The 14,861-nt window shown below is 44.2% G+C and overlaps 1 protein-coding gene across 4 annotated transcripts in view; it reads left to right on the plus strand.

Moving 5' to 3' along the window:
* The first annotated feature begins 8,124 nt into the window (after nucleotides 1-8,124).
* The window catches only part of LOC126171852 (progestin and adipoQ receptor family member 4), a 204,212-nt gene continuing 197,475 nt past the window's right edge, over nucleotides 8,125-14,861 (plus strand). For all 4 annotated transcript variants that reach the window (XM_049920830.1, XM_049920831.1, XM_049920833.1 and 1 more), the window contains exon 1: nucleotides 8,125-8,324. In XM_049920830.1, coding sequence (XP_049776787.1) covers nucleotides 8,165-8,324 — 160 coding nt within the window. In that variant the 5' untranslated portion in view covers nucleotides 8,125-8,164. The remainder of the gene's footprint in view (nucleotides 8,325-14,861) is intronic.

Consider the following 14,861-nt stretch of genomic DNA (forward strand, 5'->3'; position numbering starts at 1 on the left):
TACTGACTGTATGTGAACTCTGATTTTGAGAAATCACTATGTGCGAAGCACAAGTACAGCATAAAAACATCGTAGAATATAGTAAAATAGACCTTAGATATGCTTTTGAAGAATTCCTTTGACGTGACTGCTATGAGATTACACAAAGCACGACCCTTGCTTGCATGGTAAACTGTAACCAACAGGTTGTTGAGCAACTGTATTCCAGGAACGCTCGACATATCAGACTCACGTGTATGCCATTGAAACTGTAGCTCCTGTCCTGTGGCTTGTCACCCGTTTCCTGACCCAATCCCACTGATAAGTGGTATCTGGACCAAATAAGGGGCAGTGTGGTTGGGACTCTTAAAATCTCCCTGATTTAGCTACTGCTGTGTGTATTTCTCTGAATACGCAGAGACTAAGGTCGCCTTTTGTAGCCAATGGGCTCAATGCCATTACACTTGACATTTGACTGATATGTCTCTCAATATGCATGCGGTTATTTTACGTTCTTCACGGCAGTGTCTAATACTTTTATATGCCACCAATCCAACTCTCAGCATAAAAATTGAATCATCCACAAATTAACGGGGTCGAGGAAGCCTCCTTGTGTTGCAATTACTTTGAATGGTCTAGTGGCCGCCCGTTATTGCTCACGGCTGTCTTCTATTCACTGTTTTCCCTCACATACCCTGCACGATATGAAATGGGCCGATGGTAAAACACATTCCTAGCTCGTTTAGGAAATTTATATTCTGTTGTTTCTCCATTCAGTTTCGTTAAGATGACTTCCACAACTGCTATGACTTTATTAAACATTACACATCAACAACATTCTTGTAGTGTCCACATTTTCCATTTGGCGTATATAGGCACCAACAACCACTGCTGTACATGGTGAACACATGCGTCACCGGTAAGTAACGTCAACATTAAACAGTCTGTAGCATTATCAACGTATTTATTACACAGCAGTTGACAAAAGATTTAAATAAGAGGTGTAACGTTACGTGCTAGCACCGCATTGATCCATTAGATACAAAAAAGCAATCTTAGTTTCTACAAATTGACAGAATTCGCGTGATATGTCTTATTTAGCACGTTTGTGACCTCGTCTATACTAACCACATTAGACAAAAAATGAGTTATCTCCGCGAGGGATCACGCTAATAAAAAGTAGCACCATCTACAGCCTTAAAATGGCTTCATTACAAGAGAGGAGAGTTCACAAGTTTGCTTCAGGTATGCGGTATCCAACTAAAGCTACTCTTTGATGATTAGATCCCATAGAGCTACTAATTGTGGGGCAGTTGATTACCATGTTTCGCCCGCTATTGCATACAGTGTCAGACATTTCCTGTGCTACTACGATCGGGTGATTTAGTGGGCCAGTAGAGTGGCTAAGTGTTTGTCAAACTAAAAATGTAATCACACGACTTTGATTTATTAAGATAAAATTATCCACAAAACCGACAAACAGTAGCAACATTGTCTGACACTCTACTCCTTTTCTCTATCACCAGACATCAGCAAAAACATCAGCAAAACAAGTGCGTTAGCGTCTATAGGATAAATGACTGGGCTTAGGAGTGGACCCTTATTCTATGACAGAGCACAACGGTGTTTAGCTGTACACAAATTGCTTTTAATACAGGGTTATTGTCAAAGAAGTTCACGAATTTACATACATTGTAACATGTCAAAATTAGGACAACTGTCACAATAACGCATTACGTACTGTTTAATCAAAATAAAACTGAACACAACAATATCAAGTTTTAACCAGGAGGTTCTCTCTAAAATTATTCTTACTACTACATCGTGAAGTTGGCCAATATTATGACAAATCATCCTATTCCGGTTCTAAGTTCGGTACTATTTAGGGTGACAATCAAGTCTACGGAAGATGATTAGTTTTTGTGACAAGCTGAGCAAAAGATTACTCAAGGTTGCTCGAAATCACAGTCGACGCAAGCTGGTGACCCAACAAGTTTACGCCTCTGCTAGCGGTATTTACCTTATCTGTGATGAGCTGTCGGCTGCATGGCTGCTCTCGTCCTCTGAAAGTCCTATAAAAGCTAATCGAAATCTTTGCTGATTTTATCAGCAGAAACTGTCCTATGTTTCTCGTCCCTAGTCTTGAAAAATGGCGATATGCACGTGCATGGATGGATCAGCGTGCATATTACAATGCCCTCTCAGTTCTCGCAAGAACAATTAACTGCATGGCTATTTCGTTTCTCCGCTGTTGGACATCAACGATACTACAGATAATACTTAACTGAATGTTAGCCGAAGTGAACGCAGTGTTCACACAAAATTCCTCCTTTGCGTCGTAAAGAGCGTGATGTGGCCTGTTCTGCACTTGACGCTGGTTCAGAGGAGAGTATCCGGAATTTTCGGTCTTGTCTCTCGTAGAAAAACTGTCCCCCACCTGTGCCCTTTCGTGCTCCATGTCATGGCTTTTTCCAACCAATAGGACCGTTCCTTTAATCTTGTTGAAACTATCCCTGCCAATCGCAAAGGGACAACCATCAAACTGTGTAGAAATTTTGGCACTTCACTCCTTCCTAGTTCATTTCAGCCAATCACACAGTTTGTGCCCACTCCAGACGCCTAAAAGTTTCATGCATACACCACGAGCGTACCACGCACCTTTCACGTGATCAACTGCATCGCTGGTCTCTTTGTATCCATCTGGAAACTCCGCAACACAGTTTTCTAAAGATTCTTTCCATAGCACACAGTGGTGGCCTACTACCTATTCTCCTCCATGCTCCCCCAGCGCGTTTGTTGTCAGTCACCACAGGCCGCCTTAAAAGCGTTCTGTTGTACTCGGGCCATGACAGCGCAGCTCACGTCTGCCCCCACAGTAAACATTTCCTCCAGCAGCTCTTTTCACCTCTTGCTCATTGACATGCAGGATTTAGGTTCAGTGTGTTAATACCGTCAACTGAGCGTCAACCCCTTTCATTGCATTCTGTACATCTTAATAGGCAAATATGTTCATTTTCGTCGAAGTATATCAGGTGACACGTTCATCTTCTTGTTACGATCTATGAAATCTCTTATGTAAGGTGCGAAATCGACATTCATTTAATCTGCCACCTTACATTTGATATAATAGCTGTCCCCTGTGGCCGAGCTGTTCTAGGTGCTTCAGTCCGGAGCCGCGCTGCTGCTACGGTCGCGGGTTCGAATCCTGAATCGGGCGTGGATGTGTGTGAAGTCCTTAGTTTAGTTAGGTTTAAGTGGTTCTAAGTCTAGGGGACTGATGACATCAGATGTTAAGTCCTATAGTGCTTAGAGCCATTTGAACCATTTTTTTTTAATGTAATAAGATCTTGTCATATCTGACATAAGGGTCTGGGGAAAATATGCTAATAATCGTGTAAGTGAATTAATGGCAAGTTTGTTTCCTAACTCAAAGTCCCCAATGATTGTCGTGATATTAACTGAAAATAGACAATACTTCAGAAGGAAAAACATCACACCTATGATTGGAGTTGAAAGCACTTTCATTGGTTCAAAATGCAAGACTTCAAAGTGAAGCCTGAAGTGATCGAAATTAAATAAAATGACTTTATTTTCCCTACACATCCCGCAAAATCAGTCAATGGCGGCACCAACGATATCACCAACGGCGAAGTGCAAATCAGACAAAAATTTCTCAAAGTCCTTCGATGCATCACCTCTGGTGGTGACACTTGGCGGCGACCAGGCCGAAGACAGAGACTCAGATGAGACCAATGATGAAACAGGAGATGAAGGTGAAGTGATCTCTGTTCGAATGGTTGCTACAAGGAAATGTTCTGCATTGCTTGTTGAATTCAGATTGACTAGGCTCTACATCTTCAGAGTGCTGACCGATAAAAATGCTCCTTAGAACATACTAGCCAGTCCCCTTCCCTGGGCTTTGCTCTATTTGGGATACCAGTAACATTCATCTTCGCATCTTACTCAGAAAAAAGTCGCTTCATTCTCTCTCCCTCTCTCTCTCTCTCTCTCTCTCTCTCTCTCTCTCTCTCTCTCTCACACACACACACACACACACACACACACACACACACACTTTTGCTGTGACCAATGAGGCGGTCTTTGTTAGCATGGCCAAACTTCCCTGTCTAACCTGTAGCATATTTAAATGAATGAATCCCTGTAATTCTTACGTTATGTAAACGCTTGTTTTTTGCAGCGTCAGTATGTCCAGTGGTGTGTCACATCTTCCAACGTTCACAACTATGGTTCCCAATTTTACTTTCGAAATGTTTGTGAATGCTGTGTGATGTCATTCACATAAAAACCCTTCTTTCTACTTTTGTGCCTAATATTGCTTTCTATTAAAATATGTCTCTCTTTCTGGGTTTTAAAATGTTAGCGGTGAGAGCTTGTGCCACAGGAGGTCCTGTGTGTGTTTCCATGAAGTCTTAGGCGCCATACGGTGCATCATAAATAACTGCGTGGCCAAGGGCTATTCAACTTCACCTCTCCCTTGGGAGGTCTTCTGTGAAATGGCTCTAAGGATGGTGACCAGCTCTTACTGTCCCTGCACTGGTCAGAATGCTTCTAACGTTCTCTCGCTTCTACAAGGCATGCAAAGCCGAATCAAGAGTAAATGAAGAGAAAGGTTACAGTGGCCGGTTACCAACAGTCATTAGTACTACTGTCAATCGTAATCCTCGGCGTCAGTCAAATATTCTCAACAATTGGGTCTCTCACTTCGAATCTACATGTTACATGACTGTTTCTAGAAAAACAGTCACCAATGTGAACATGGGTGTTGTCATCTTGAAAGATGGGAGTGTCCACAGCACACTCATCATGAAGATGCAGAAGAAAGGACAAGACTTGGTCACTCCCAAAACACAAAAGAACCACCTCCGGTCTGAACTACAACGCAAACATACTGAGGTTTAAACACATCAGTGGCTTGTCGCTGCACTCAGCACTTGGTTTCATTTGAAAAGAGACAAAATCTCGACTTGTAGGCTCACGCTACACACCTCCATTCAGCTAATGTCCAGTTTCTGTGTTCTTTGGTCCATTGAAGATGCGCAGCTTTACGCGCCGTTATGAACACTGACTTTCTGCGAGGCACGTAACTCCAAGTGTCCAATGCATGAAGTTCCTATCGCAATTTTCGGTCGGAAATTGGTTGAAATGGAGCTACCTTGTGTCACAGTAGTGGGTCTGAAACCATTTGTCTTTGAGGAGGCGTCACACATGCCTCTGGTCCCTATCAGTCATGATCATTTTACAGTCACTGTTCTTACACAGTGTTACATAACTGCCAGTGGTACACCATTCCTTGTATACCTGTTGGACTGTGCACGTCAACAAACATAAAAATTCGACAACTACATGCGCAGCGTTGTCATGGACATGAGCGGCATTGTCATGGGCGTGGAAGCTTTCTTCTGCCTACCTGTCGCATGTCCATGTCGACCGTTTCTACTACGTTGATTCCATTCAACCGACTGGCACGCATTAACCACATAACAGCCATGAATTGTGTCAGTTACAGAGGGTCACGAGGTTTGGTACAAATTCTACACCATCTACAACTAACCTAAGCGACTAGTATGCTCTTTTAAGGAGACAACTAATATTTTGTCCAGTGAAATAACTTACGTTTGATAACTATCACAGTGAGCTTTAGACGAAGTTTACTGTAACGAGTACTCAAACTTACGTGGTAATAAAGGCTACAGTGTTTAAAGCTTCGTGTGGGAATTCTCTTACTGAATTGCTGCGACTTGGATTATGTTGAAATTCCAACAGGAAAAAATGTGATTCAGGTTTCCTGTGCCCAATACACTCTGCTATCAAGCAGCTGAAAAATGCATGATCTATGAAAATTCTCGAGAGTCAATCGAACAGTGTTTTGCAAGACACTTCTTTGGAAATTTGTTGTAAGCTTCTACGGGACCAAACTGCTGAGGTCATCGGTCCCTAGACTTACACACTACTCAATCTTACTTAAATTAACTTACGCTAAGGAAAACACACATACCCATGCCCGAGGGAGGACTGGAACCTCCGACGGGGGGAGCCGCGCGAACCATGACAAGGCGCCTCAAATGGTTCAAATGGCTCTGAGCACTATGGGACTTAACTCCTGAGGTCATCAGTCCCCTAGACTTAGAACTACTTAAACCTAACTAACCTAAGGACATCACACACATCCATAATCGATGCATGATTCGAACCTGCGACCGTAGCAGCAGCGCGGTTCCGGGCTGAAGCGCCTAGAACCGCTCGGCCACAAAGGTGGCCCTGTTACGGGCATTTGCATCACTGATGCGTTGTTTTGTAATTCGAGCTCGCCCTGCAATTCCCACCCTATGGAGCTTGCTTCGTCTTATTTTGGTGCTGACGTGGTTCGCGAGTGCGACTTTCTGTTGTACAGCTACATTTGCAATGACCGTCTGTCGTTTTCACTGAACATACATTTTATCCGAGTTGTTGTGACTTAGCGGGCGATGCTTTTCAGCTTTACTTATATGCGGCACAATTCTTAGATACTGTGCCTCTTTAAACCCCAAACACTTCGGCTATCTTGGTTACGGAAGTGCTCACGATAAGATCCCAAACAATTTACCCACTTTCGAATTCATTTATTTCCGACATAAAGCACTAACAATTACACAGAACACAGTTCTGACCGTGACTGACTTTTGCAAATCATTGAGGGCACGTCATATGTGCCGCTGGTGATGATCACTCACCAAATACAATAGCGCAACCTGCAGGCTTGTCTAGCATTTGCATTCATGTTCAAGGGTGCATTTATCGCGGTGTCTCCATAGTTTTGTCCGACCACTACACTTCCTGAAAATACGAGTATGTAGGAGATTTAAAGTTGAATGATCACATAAAACAAATCGCAGGAAATACAGATGCCAGACTTGAGATTCGTTGGAAGAATCGTCAAGATTTGTAGTCCGTCAACAGAGGAGGTAGTTTACAGTACCGTCGTTCGACAATTACTTGAATGTTGCTTGTCAGTATGAGATACGTACCAGAGGAGATTGTCAGAGGAAATAGAGAATATCCCAAGAACAGCAGCGCGTTACGTTATTGGTTCATTTAGTGAACACGTAAGTGTCACGAAGATGATCGAACAACTTTAGAGGCAGACGCTGAAAGAGGGGCGTTCTGCACAACGGTGAGGTTTACTGTTAAAATTCCGAGAGCATACGTTCCTAAAAGACTCAACAAATACAGCTTGAGTCAGAGGGAAAGATACGTGTTTTGAGGGGTGATACTGATTCTGAGTAAACAACTTCGTATGGACATATGCCATTGTTTCCGAGTTAGAACACAACAATATCACTGCTGTAAGTTTTTCGTGAATAACTCGAAAACTGCACGCTCCAGCGAAAACGAGTCGCAGAACAAAATTAAACTACATTAAATTTTCAGCAAAACAGACTATATTCATTTTTTTCGTCTATGACCAATAGTTTCAGCGAAGAGAGCGCGAGAATATCGAAAATTTACGCGACGTGCATACGCTGTGGCTACGGTAATTTTTCTAGGCCAATTTGTTACTTTTCTGACTTGATGGACCACAAGTGTCGTGTATAAAATTGTTCGTCTCATCTTCCTGTGCGCTACTGTGGGACGTTGTAAACAGTGACAATGTTTGAATAATAGAGGAAATAAATAACAGTGCACATTAAATGTGTCCTCTCTCGGAAACCATTCGGAATAGGGCATATGCCCAGATAAAGCTTTTTGTTCAGAATCACTAATACCATCAAAATACATACCTTCCCTCTTGACTCAACTTGTATGTTGTTTCCTCCTGTATAAAAAAGATAAAATTAGAGAGATTCGAGCCCAGACGGAGGCTTGCCGGCAATCGCTCTCCCCGCGAGCTTTTCGCGACTGGAACAGGAAAGGTGGGAAGTGACAGTGGCTCTCCAGGTACCCTCCGCCACACACCGCAAGGTGGTTTGCGGAATACAGATGTAGCTGTAGATGTAAGGCTAGGCGACGGCGGGTGAGGTGACGCGGCCGCAATGCGCAGTGCGCAGCATCGACCGCGCGCCACTGGAGGGGTGAATCGGAGGGGTGCGTTGGCGTTGGCGGCGGCGGGCAGAAGGTGTCCAGTGTGCGGACTGCGCGCCAGCAGCAGGCACGCCGTGTGCGGGCGGCATGGCGCGCTCGTGACGTCATGGGGCGGGGCCGGCGCCTGCTGCGCTTCCGCGACATGCCGGCGCACCTGCGCTTCAACCCGCACATCCGCGCCGGCTACCGGCCGCTGCAGGGCGTGCGCGGCTGCCTCGCCAGCCTCTTCTACCTGCACAACGAGACCATCAACATCCTCACGCACGGTCAGTCGCTTCTGTCCGGCCGTGCCACTGCAGTCTGCACTACTACACTCTGTTCACAATTACTTTAGGACCGACAGCGACGAAGGATTTAGTCGGATGAAGTCTGCGCGGGAAGCATGACAATCCACGTGAGCCGTGGCCACAGCAAGCATTCGCGATTGTCGACTCTTCACCCACACCACCAAAGCACTTTCCGCCTGCACTCTGCCTCAGTTTTAGGCTTTCGTGTGATCTTTCGTTGGTGCGCTGTAATTTTGTGCGTCTTCATGTCTTACGTATTTTATATTGCCGCTATTGGTTGTCGGCTGATACTGAACGTTAGAACAAGTTCGTCGAATGTTATGAGTGCAAAGTTCGACTTCCCTCACTTGTTCAGGGGACTGTCGTACGAAGTCAATCGAGAGAAGCGTGTTATGTATCTGCATCAAGATACAACAACTAAATAGCGGCCAAGGCTTTGAATGTCAACAAAGACAAGGCTGCGAAGATTGTCGAGGAAATGTTCGAGAAAATTGAGCAAGCTGGAAATTCATCGAAGCTAGAAACTCTGTGGAAAAATATGCGTAAGCGAATTAGCAACATAGTTTCATTTTCTGATCATTCGATGCGTCGCAGAAAGGAAATTCTAATGTTCGGCATGTTACTGGGCTCATTTACGTTCAGTTTCCCTTACAGTCGCACATCGATATTTACAGTTCTGCACAACGTGGCCTTTCACTGTTGGTATTTCTTTGGCCGTAAGCTGTTGGCGGAGATACAAGTTCTTGTAGCGTGGTTATGTCGATTTTTAGGGCAGATACGTGACGTCAATATTGACGTAATGGTGTGGCTCGATGAGAAGTGGATCAATTCTGGCCACGTGCTCTAGCAGGGCTCGGCAGATGACACATCCAAATGACGCAACAGAGGCAGATAGTCTACACAAAAGCGAAAGGCAAGGTTTTTCACAAAGTTTCCCCTGCTTTTCAAAACGAAGAGGACAGTAGATCATCACGAGGAAATGTACTCGCTATAACCAAATAAGGGAAAACCACCAACAATTGTTCGTGATTATGCTGCTTACCAATCTGTTATTGACAACGCGTGTATGATGAAAAAGCGAGAGGAGCAGATGATACACTGCAGAGTCGCAATGTCTAAGTAAGTAAATTTTAAAAAGGTGGGGTAACTAATGTCAATTCATAAACGTCAATTTCCCTGATACGAAATTGACGAACTAGGGAAAACATACGGGCGTTCAGTCATTAGGTTCTCACCCTGTCATCACCATTTCATTCCAGTAGAACTGATATGGACCCAAATAAATGTTATGTTGCCAACAACACTAAAAACGAATTATACTGTCTACAGTAAAAACACTCAGCAAAAAGGTGTTCGGAAAGTCACATATGAAGACTGGAAGAAAACTGTCAATCATACACAGTCCACATAGTCCATGATGAATTGGCAGAAAGAGTTTTTTTTTGTCATGTGGGAAATGATGCACCATTAAACAACCGACAGGGGCACTTTATCATGTGAAAGAGTTTTCCATCATCATCATCACAAAATTGACTAATAATTAGAAGGCTGTTACAGCAACTGAATTCGAATGATCATCATCTTAGGATCTTAGTATTAATCGCACAAGAGAAATCTCTTTCACTGTTTACATTATAATTGATGCAATGCTCATGTAGTACAATTTGTTAACACTGCACGTTTTTCTTCCAAATGAATAAGTATCCTCATTTCAATGAAGAGGCATAATTTTTATTGTGTTACAAATAAACGCAAAATTTGATTAGAAAACGTAATGAAATGTCAATGATAAACCTAATGCTCTCTTTCTTGCAATGGAACTAAACGGGCGGATGCTGAGGTTTTGGCGCGAGAGCGCAGCATAAAGCGTGACATTAAACTCAAGTTATGCATATGAAGACACATTGTGTTGTTAAGAATTCGTTGCAGAATGTGTTCGCCAAAATTCAATAACAAAAAAGTTTCCCACTTCCCACATGTCGATAATTTGGTAACATCGTCAGGAAACGCATTTTCGTAAACTTTCCATATATAGTCTTAAAAATTTGCTGCCCTCAAGAACCTAACTGAAATTTAAACATGATGCGGCTGTCCCACTGGTTAGCACACTGGACTCGCATTCGGGAGGACGACCTTTCAAACACGTGTCCAGCCATCCATATTTAGGTTTTCCATAGTTTCCCTAAATCACTCCAGGCAAATGCCAGTATGGTTCCTTTGGAAGGGCACGGTCACTGCCCCACAAGATCCTGATATTAGTACGCTATATGTACGCCGAAACGTCCGCGAGTATGAGTGAGTTCAATGGAATGTATGATTACGCGTGTGTTCCGTGCTGGGCGTGAAAAATCTGCTCCGCGCCTCCACGTGTTCCTGCCGAAGTGTCAGTCCTAAAGCAATTTTGAACAGACTGTGAGACAGTGTGTTTTGGGTCGCTGTTCTTCTTTTTCCCAATACCGCTAGCCTTATTTAAGATAGTGTTCCCACCTCGATTACAAAGTGTAAATTTTAATATTTGTTATTGTGTAAGTAATGAACAGGGCAGCCAGAAAGCGCAATAACGCCTTAATTATAAACACGAAGATCTGTTTCTTGCTTAGCTCTTGACACACGAGTGGAGCAGTAAGCATTACATTTAACTCAAATTATCTCGTGTTAGCAGTCTGTGACAGAGTTCCAGTTTAGAGGACATGAAAATATCATTCACTTTAAAAAGTTTTGTTCGGGTAATATACCCATCTAAATTCAATAACGAAAAATTTTCCAGTGGACAGAAAATTGTTTAACGTCGTCAGGATACGCCTGTTTGGTAAATTTACAGTTTATTGACTTAAACATTGCCCTGGACAAAACTGAAATGGAAATACGCTAAAGCACCAAAGAAACTGGCATAGACATGCATTTTCAAATACAGGGATATTTAATCAGGCAGAATACGGCTCTGCGGTCGGCAACTCCTATATAAGACAAGTATCTGGCGCAGTTGTTAAATCGGTTACTGCTGCTGCAATGGCAGGTTATCAAGATTTAAGTGAGTTTTAAACGTGGTGTTATAATCGGCGCACGAGCGATGAATCACAGCATCTCCGAGGTAGCAATGAAGTGTTGATTTTCCCGTACAACAATTTCACAAGTGTACCGTGAATGTCAGGAATCCGGTAAAACATCAAGTCTCCGACATTGCTGCGGCCGGAGAGAGATCCTGCAAGAACGAGACCAACGACGACTGGAGAGAATTGTTCAACGTGATAGAAGTGCATCCCTTCCGCAAATAGCTGCAGATATCAATGCCGGACATCAACAAGTGTCAGCGTGCAAACCATTCAACGAAACATCATCGATAAGGGTCTTCGGAGCCGAAGGCCCATTGTTGTACCCTTGTTGATCACGACGCAAAGCTTTACGCCTCGTCTGGGCCGGTCAACACCGACATTGGACTGGTGATGAGTGGAAACAATTTGCCTGGTCGGACGAGTCTCGTTTCAAATTGTATCGAGCGGATGGACGTGTACGGGTATGGAGACAACCTCATGAATCCATGGACCCTGCATGTCAGTAGGGGAATGTTGAAGCTGGTGGAAGCTCTGTAATGTTGTAGGGCGTGTGCAATTGGAGTGATATGGGACCCCTGATACGTCTAGATACGATTCTAACAGGTGACACGTACGTAAGCATTCATTCATGTTCATTGTGAATTCCGACGGACTTGGTCAATTCCAGCAGGACAACGCGACACCCTACACGTACGGAATTGCCACAGAGTGTCTCCAGGAACACTCGTCTGAGTTTACACATTTCTGCTGGCCATCAAACTCCTGAAACATGAGCAAATCTGGGATGCCTTGAAACGTGCTGTTCAGAAGAGATCTCCACCCCCTTCGTACTCTTACGGATTTATGGACAGCCGTGCAGGATTCATGGTGTCTGTTCCCTCCAGCACTACTTCAGACATCGGTCGCGCCCCTTCCACGTCGTGCTGCGGCACTTCTGAGTGCTCGCGGGGAACGTACACGATATTGGGCAGGTGTACCAGTTTCTTTGGCTCTTCCGTGTATGATGCCGCTCTTCCAGAATACAATGGTAGTGCCATCTTTGTATATTGTATAGTTTGTGATTTTGAGTGAACTGAGAGAATGCCAGATTAGTGTGTGTTTCGTACGCGATGTAGCAACTCAGCTCCGTGCCTCCACGTGGTCGTGACGAAGCGTCTCTCCTGAAGTATACTGCCTGACAAAAAAGTGAAGTAGCAGAAGGTGAGGTAGAAACGCACTGAAACCTCGCAGGTTGAGAGAAAATATGTCATTTAAATTATTACAAAATCGAGTAATATTTACAAAGAATTTGACGGTATGAGCCCACTTCTGAGTATGACATTACACTATGTCATGCCTCGATGCATGCACTGATTCAGGTGGGAGAGCTGTCATAAAGCCATTATATCCCCCTCGGAGGCAGTTTGCTTAGCGACTGTTGTAACAGATCCTTGATATCATGGGTACTGGCGCTGGGACAGTTTTGGCATCCGAACTGGTCCCACACAAGTTCTACCGGGGTCAGGTCTGGGGATCTCGCTAGTCACGGGAGTACCTCAATATCACGCAGACAATGCATAGAGTCACGTGCCATTTATGGACGTGCACTGCCCTGTGACGTATAACTGTGCCTTCAGAATGCCGCCAATCACTGTCAGCCATTACCTGAAATCATACCCAGTGGCTCCGCTCAAACACTATCAGCCACGTCCTGAAGACATACCCAGTGATACTGAAGACATACCCAATGACTCTCCACACCATGTCATAAGGGATAACCCCGCTTTGCCTCTTCAAAACATTGGAAGAATGGGACCTCTCCTTACGCCACCTCCACGCTTGTCAACGGTGGTCATCCAGGGTAGTGCATAACTGCGAATCTTCGGCTGAACACGATGAGACGCTATTCTTCAACTCGCCTTAGTTCCCGGTTATGGCACCACCCAAAACGCAGACGTTTGTGCTGTGATGCTAACTACAGTCTACGCATGGGACGGTAACTCATTAGTCCCGCTGGTGATAGTCTCCAACTAATGGTGGGAGGTGACACAGAATGTTGCCGGATGTCCATTAGTTGCTCTAGGCTGCCAGTTGCAGATGTGAAGGGATTACGATTTACTTAGTGCACAACACGCAATCGACCATTAAGGTGGTCGACTGGAACCCTGACGACGCCTGCCCTCACGTTTCCATTCAGTCCAACATCGTGCCACAGTCACATACGGATCTGGATATTGCACATTTCGACCAGTCACCGAAATGAGGACCAACGAGGCGCCTTTCAACAAACTTGTTAAGAATTTCAGACCAACGAACGATACTCGAGAGCCGATTGTACACCGATTTTTTCTAAGCGGTCATTTTCGTGATGAATAACGTTCCTCAGGGTTCTCCATAAACAGCTGCCTTTCTACAGGTAGTATTACGAGGTTGTACCGAAAAGTAACACTTCCGAATATTTTATGTGGAAAATCGTAAAGCTTATTAAATAAAACAAACTTTATTAGCATTCCGCATCTTTATTCTTCATGTGCACATATTTATTTCTCAACTTAGGTCTACTCATCTTGGCGACGAGACCTATTTGTTGATACCGTCACTGTAGAATGTTTGACTTTGTTAATGGAGCAACAACTCACTGCTGCTTGCATCGCTACATCACTATCAGTGTCGTGCCCTCGAAGGGGTTCTTTACATTATGGAAACAAATGAAAATCGGATGGGGCCAAAGCGGGATTGTATGCAGGATGATCGATGACAGTGAGCCCAAGACGTCGGTGCAATGATGGGCTGTACACGCTCTCGTAATGTGGCACTTACCCGACAGCCGTCTCTATGCTATCCGACGATTGTCTGTGATGAGTTCCCCAATCTTATTCCTATGAGCCTTTTCGGTTGCTGTACGCGGTCGTCCACTCAGAGCTGCGCCACACATGTTGAGGTTAGCACCACCGTTTCCTTCGTTATGAGCACTTACAACCCAGTGTCGCACATTACTGACGTCGATACAATCATCACCCCACTCAGCGTGCACTCTTTTATGGATTTCAATTGGAGGCACGTTTTCAGCGGTTAGAAATCGATTACAGCTCACTGTTTCTGAAGCACCGACATAGTTACGTTACATAATGCCGTGTTATACGCTACAATTCAGAGCCCTCTAGCGGCAGAGGGATACAACTTACGTCAGAGAAGCGCACAAGTCGACCGAGTAATATGCACGACATGTAATACCTCAACCGATATTGAAAACAGGCAAAAAATTCGGAGGCATCACTTTTCAGCAGGCCCTCTTATGTAGTCGTTTCATTTTAAATATCTACAGGGAGACAATCCTACATAATTGACCTTTGTGATTGAGTCCAGTGACTGATCGCCTATAGTTTGGTCTAACGATATCATCTTTTCGTCTATTCACGAGAATTACGTTAAATTCTCATAACGCCCATTCCCGCCACACATCGTAATTTGACTTTAGGAGTAT

The sequence above is a fragment of the Schistocerca cancellata genome, chromosome 1 (assembly GCF_023864275.1).
Source record: "Schistocerca cancellata isolate TAMUIC-IGC-003103 chromosome 1, iqSchCanc2.1, whole genome shotgun sequence".
NCBI classification, from domain to species: domain Eukaryota; kingdom Metazoa; phylum Arthropoda; class Insecta; order Orthoptera; family Acrididae; genus Schistocerca; species Schistocerca cancellata.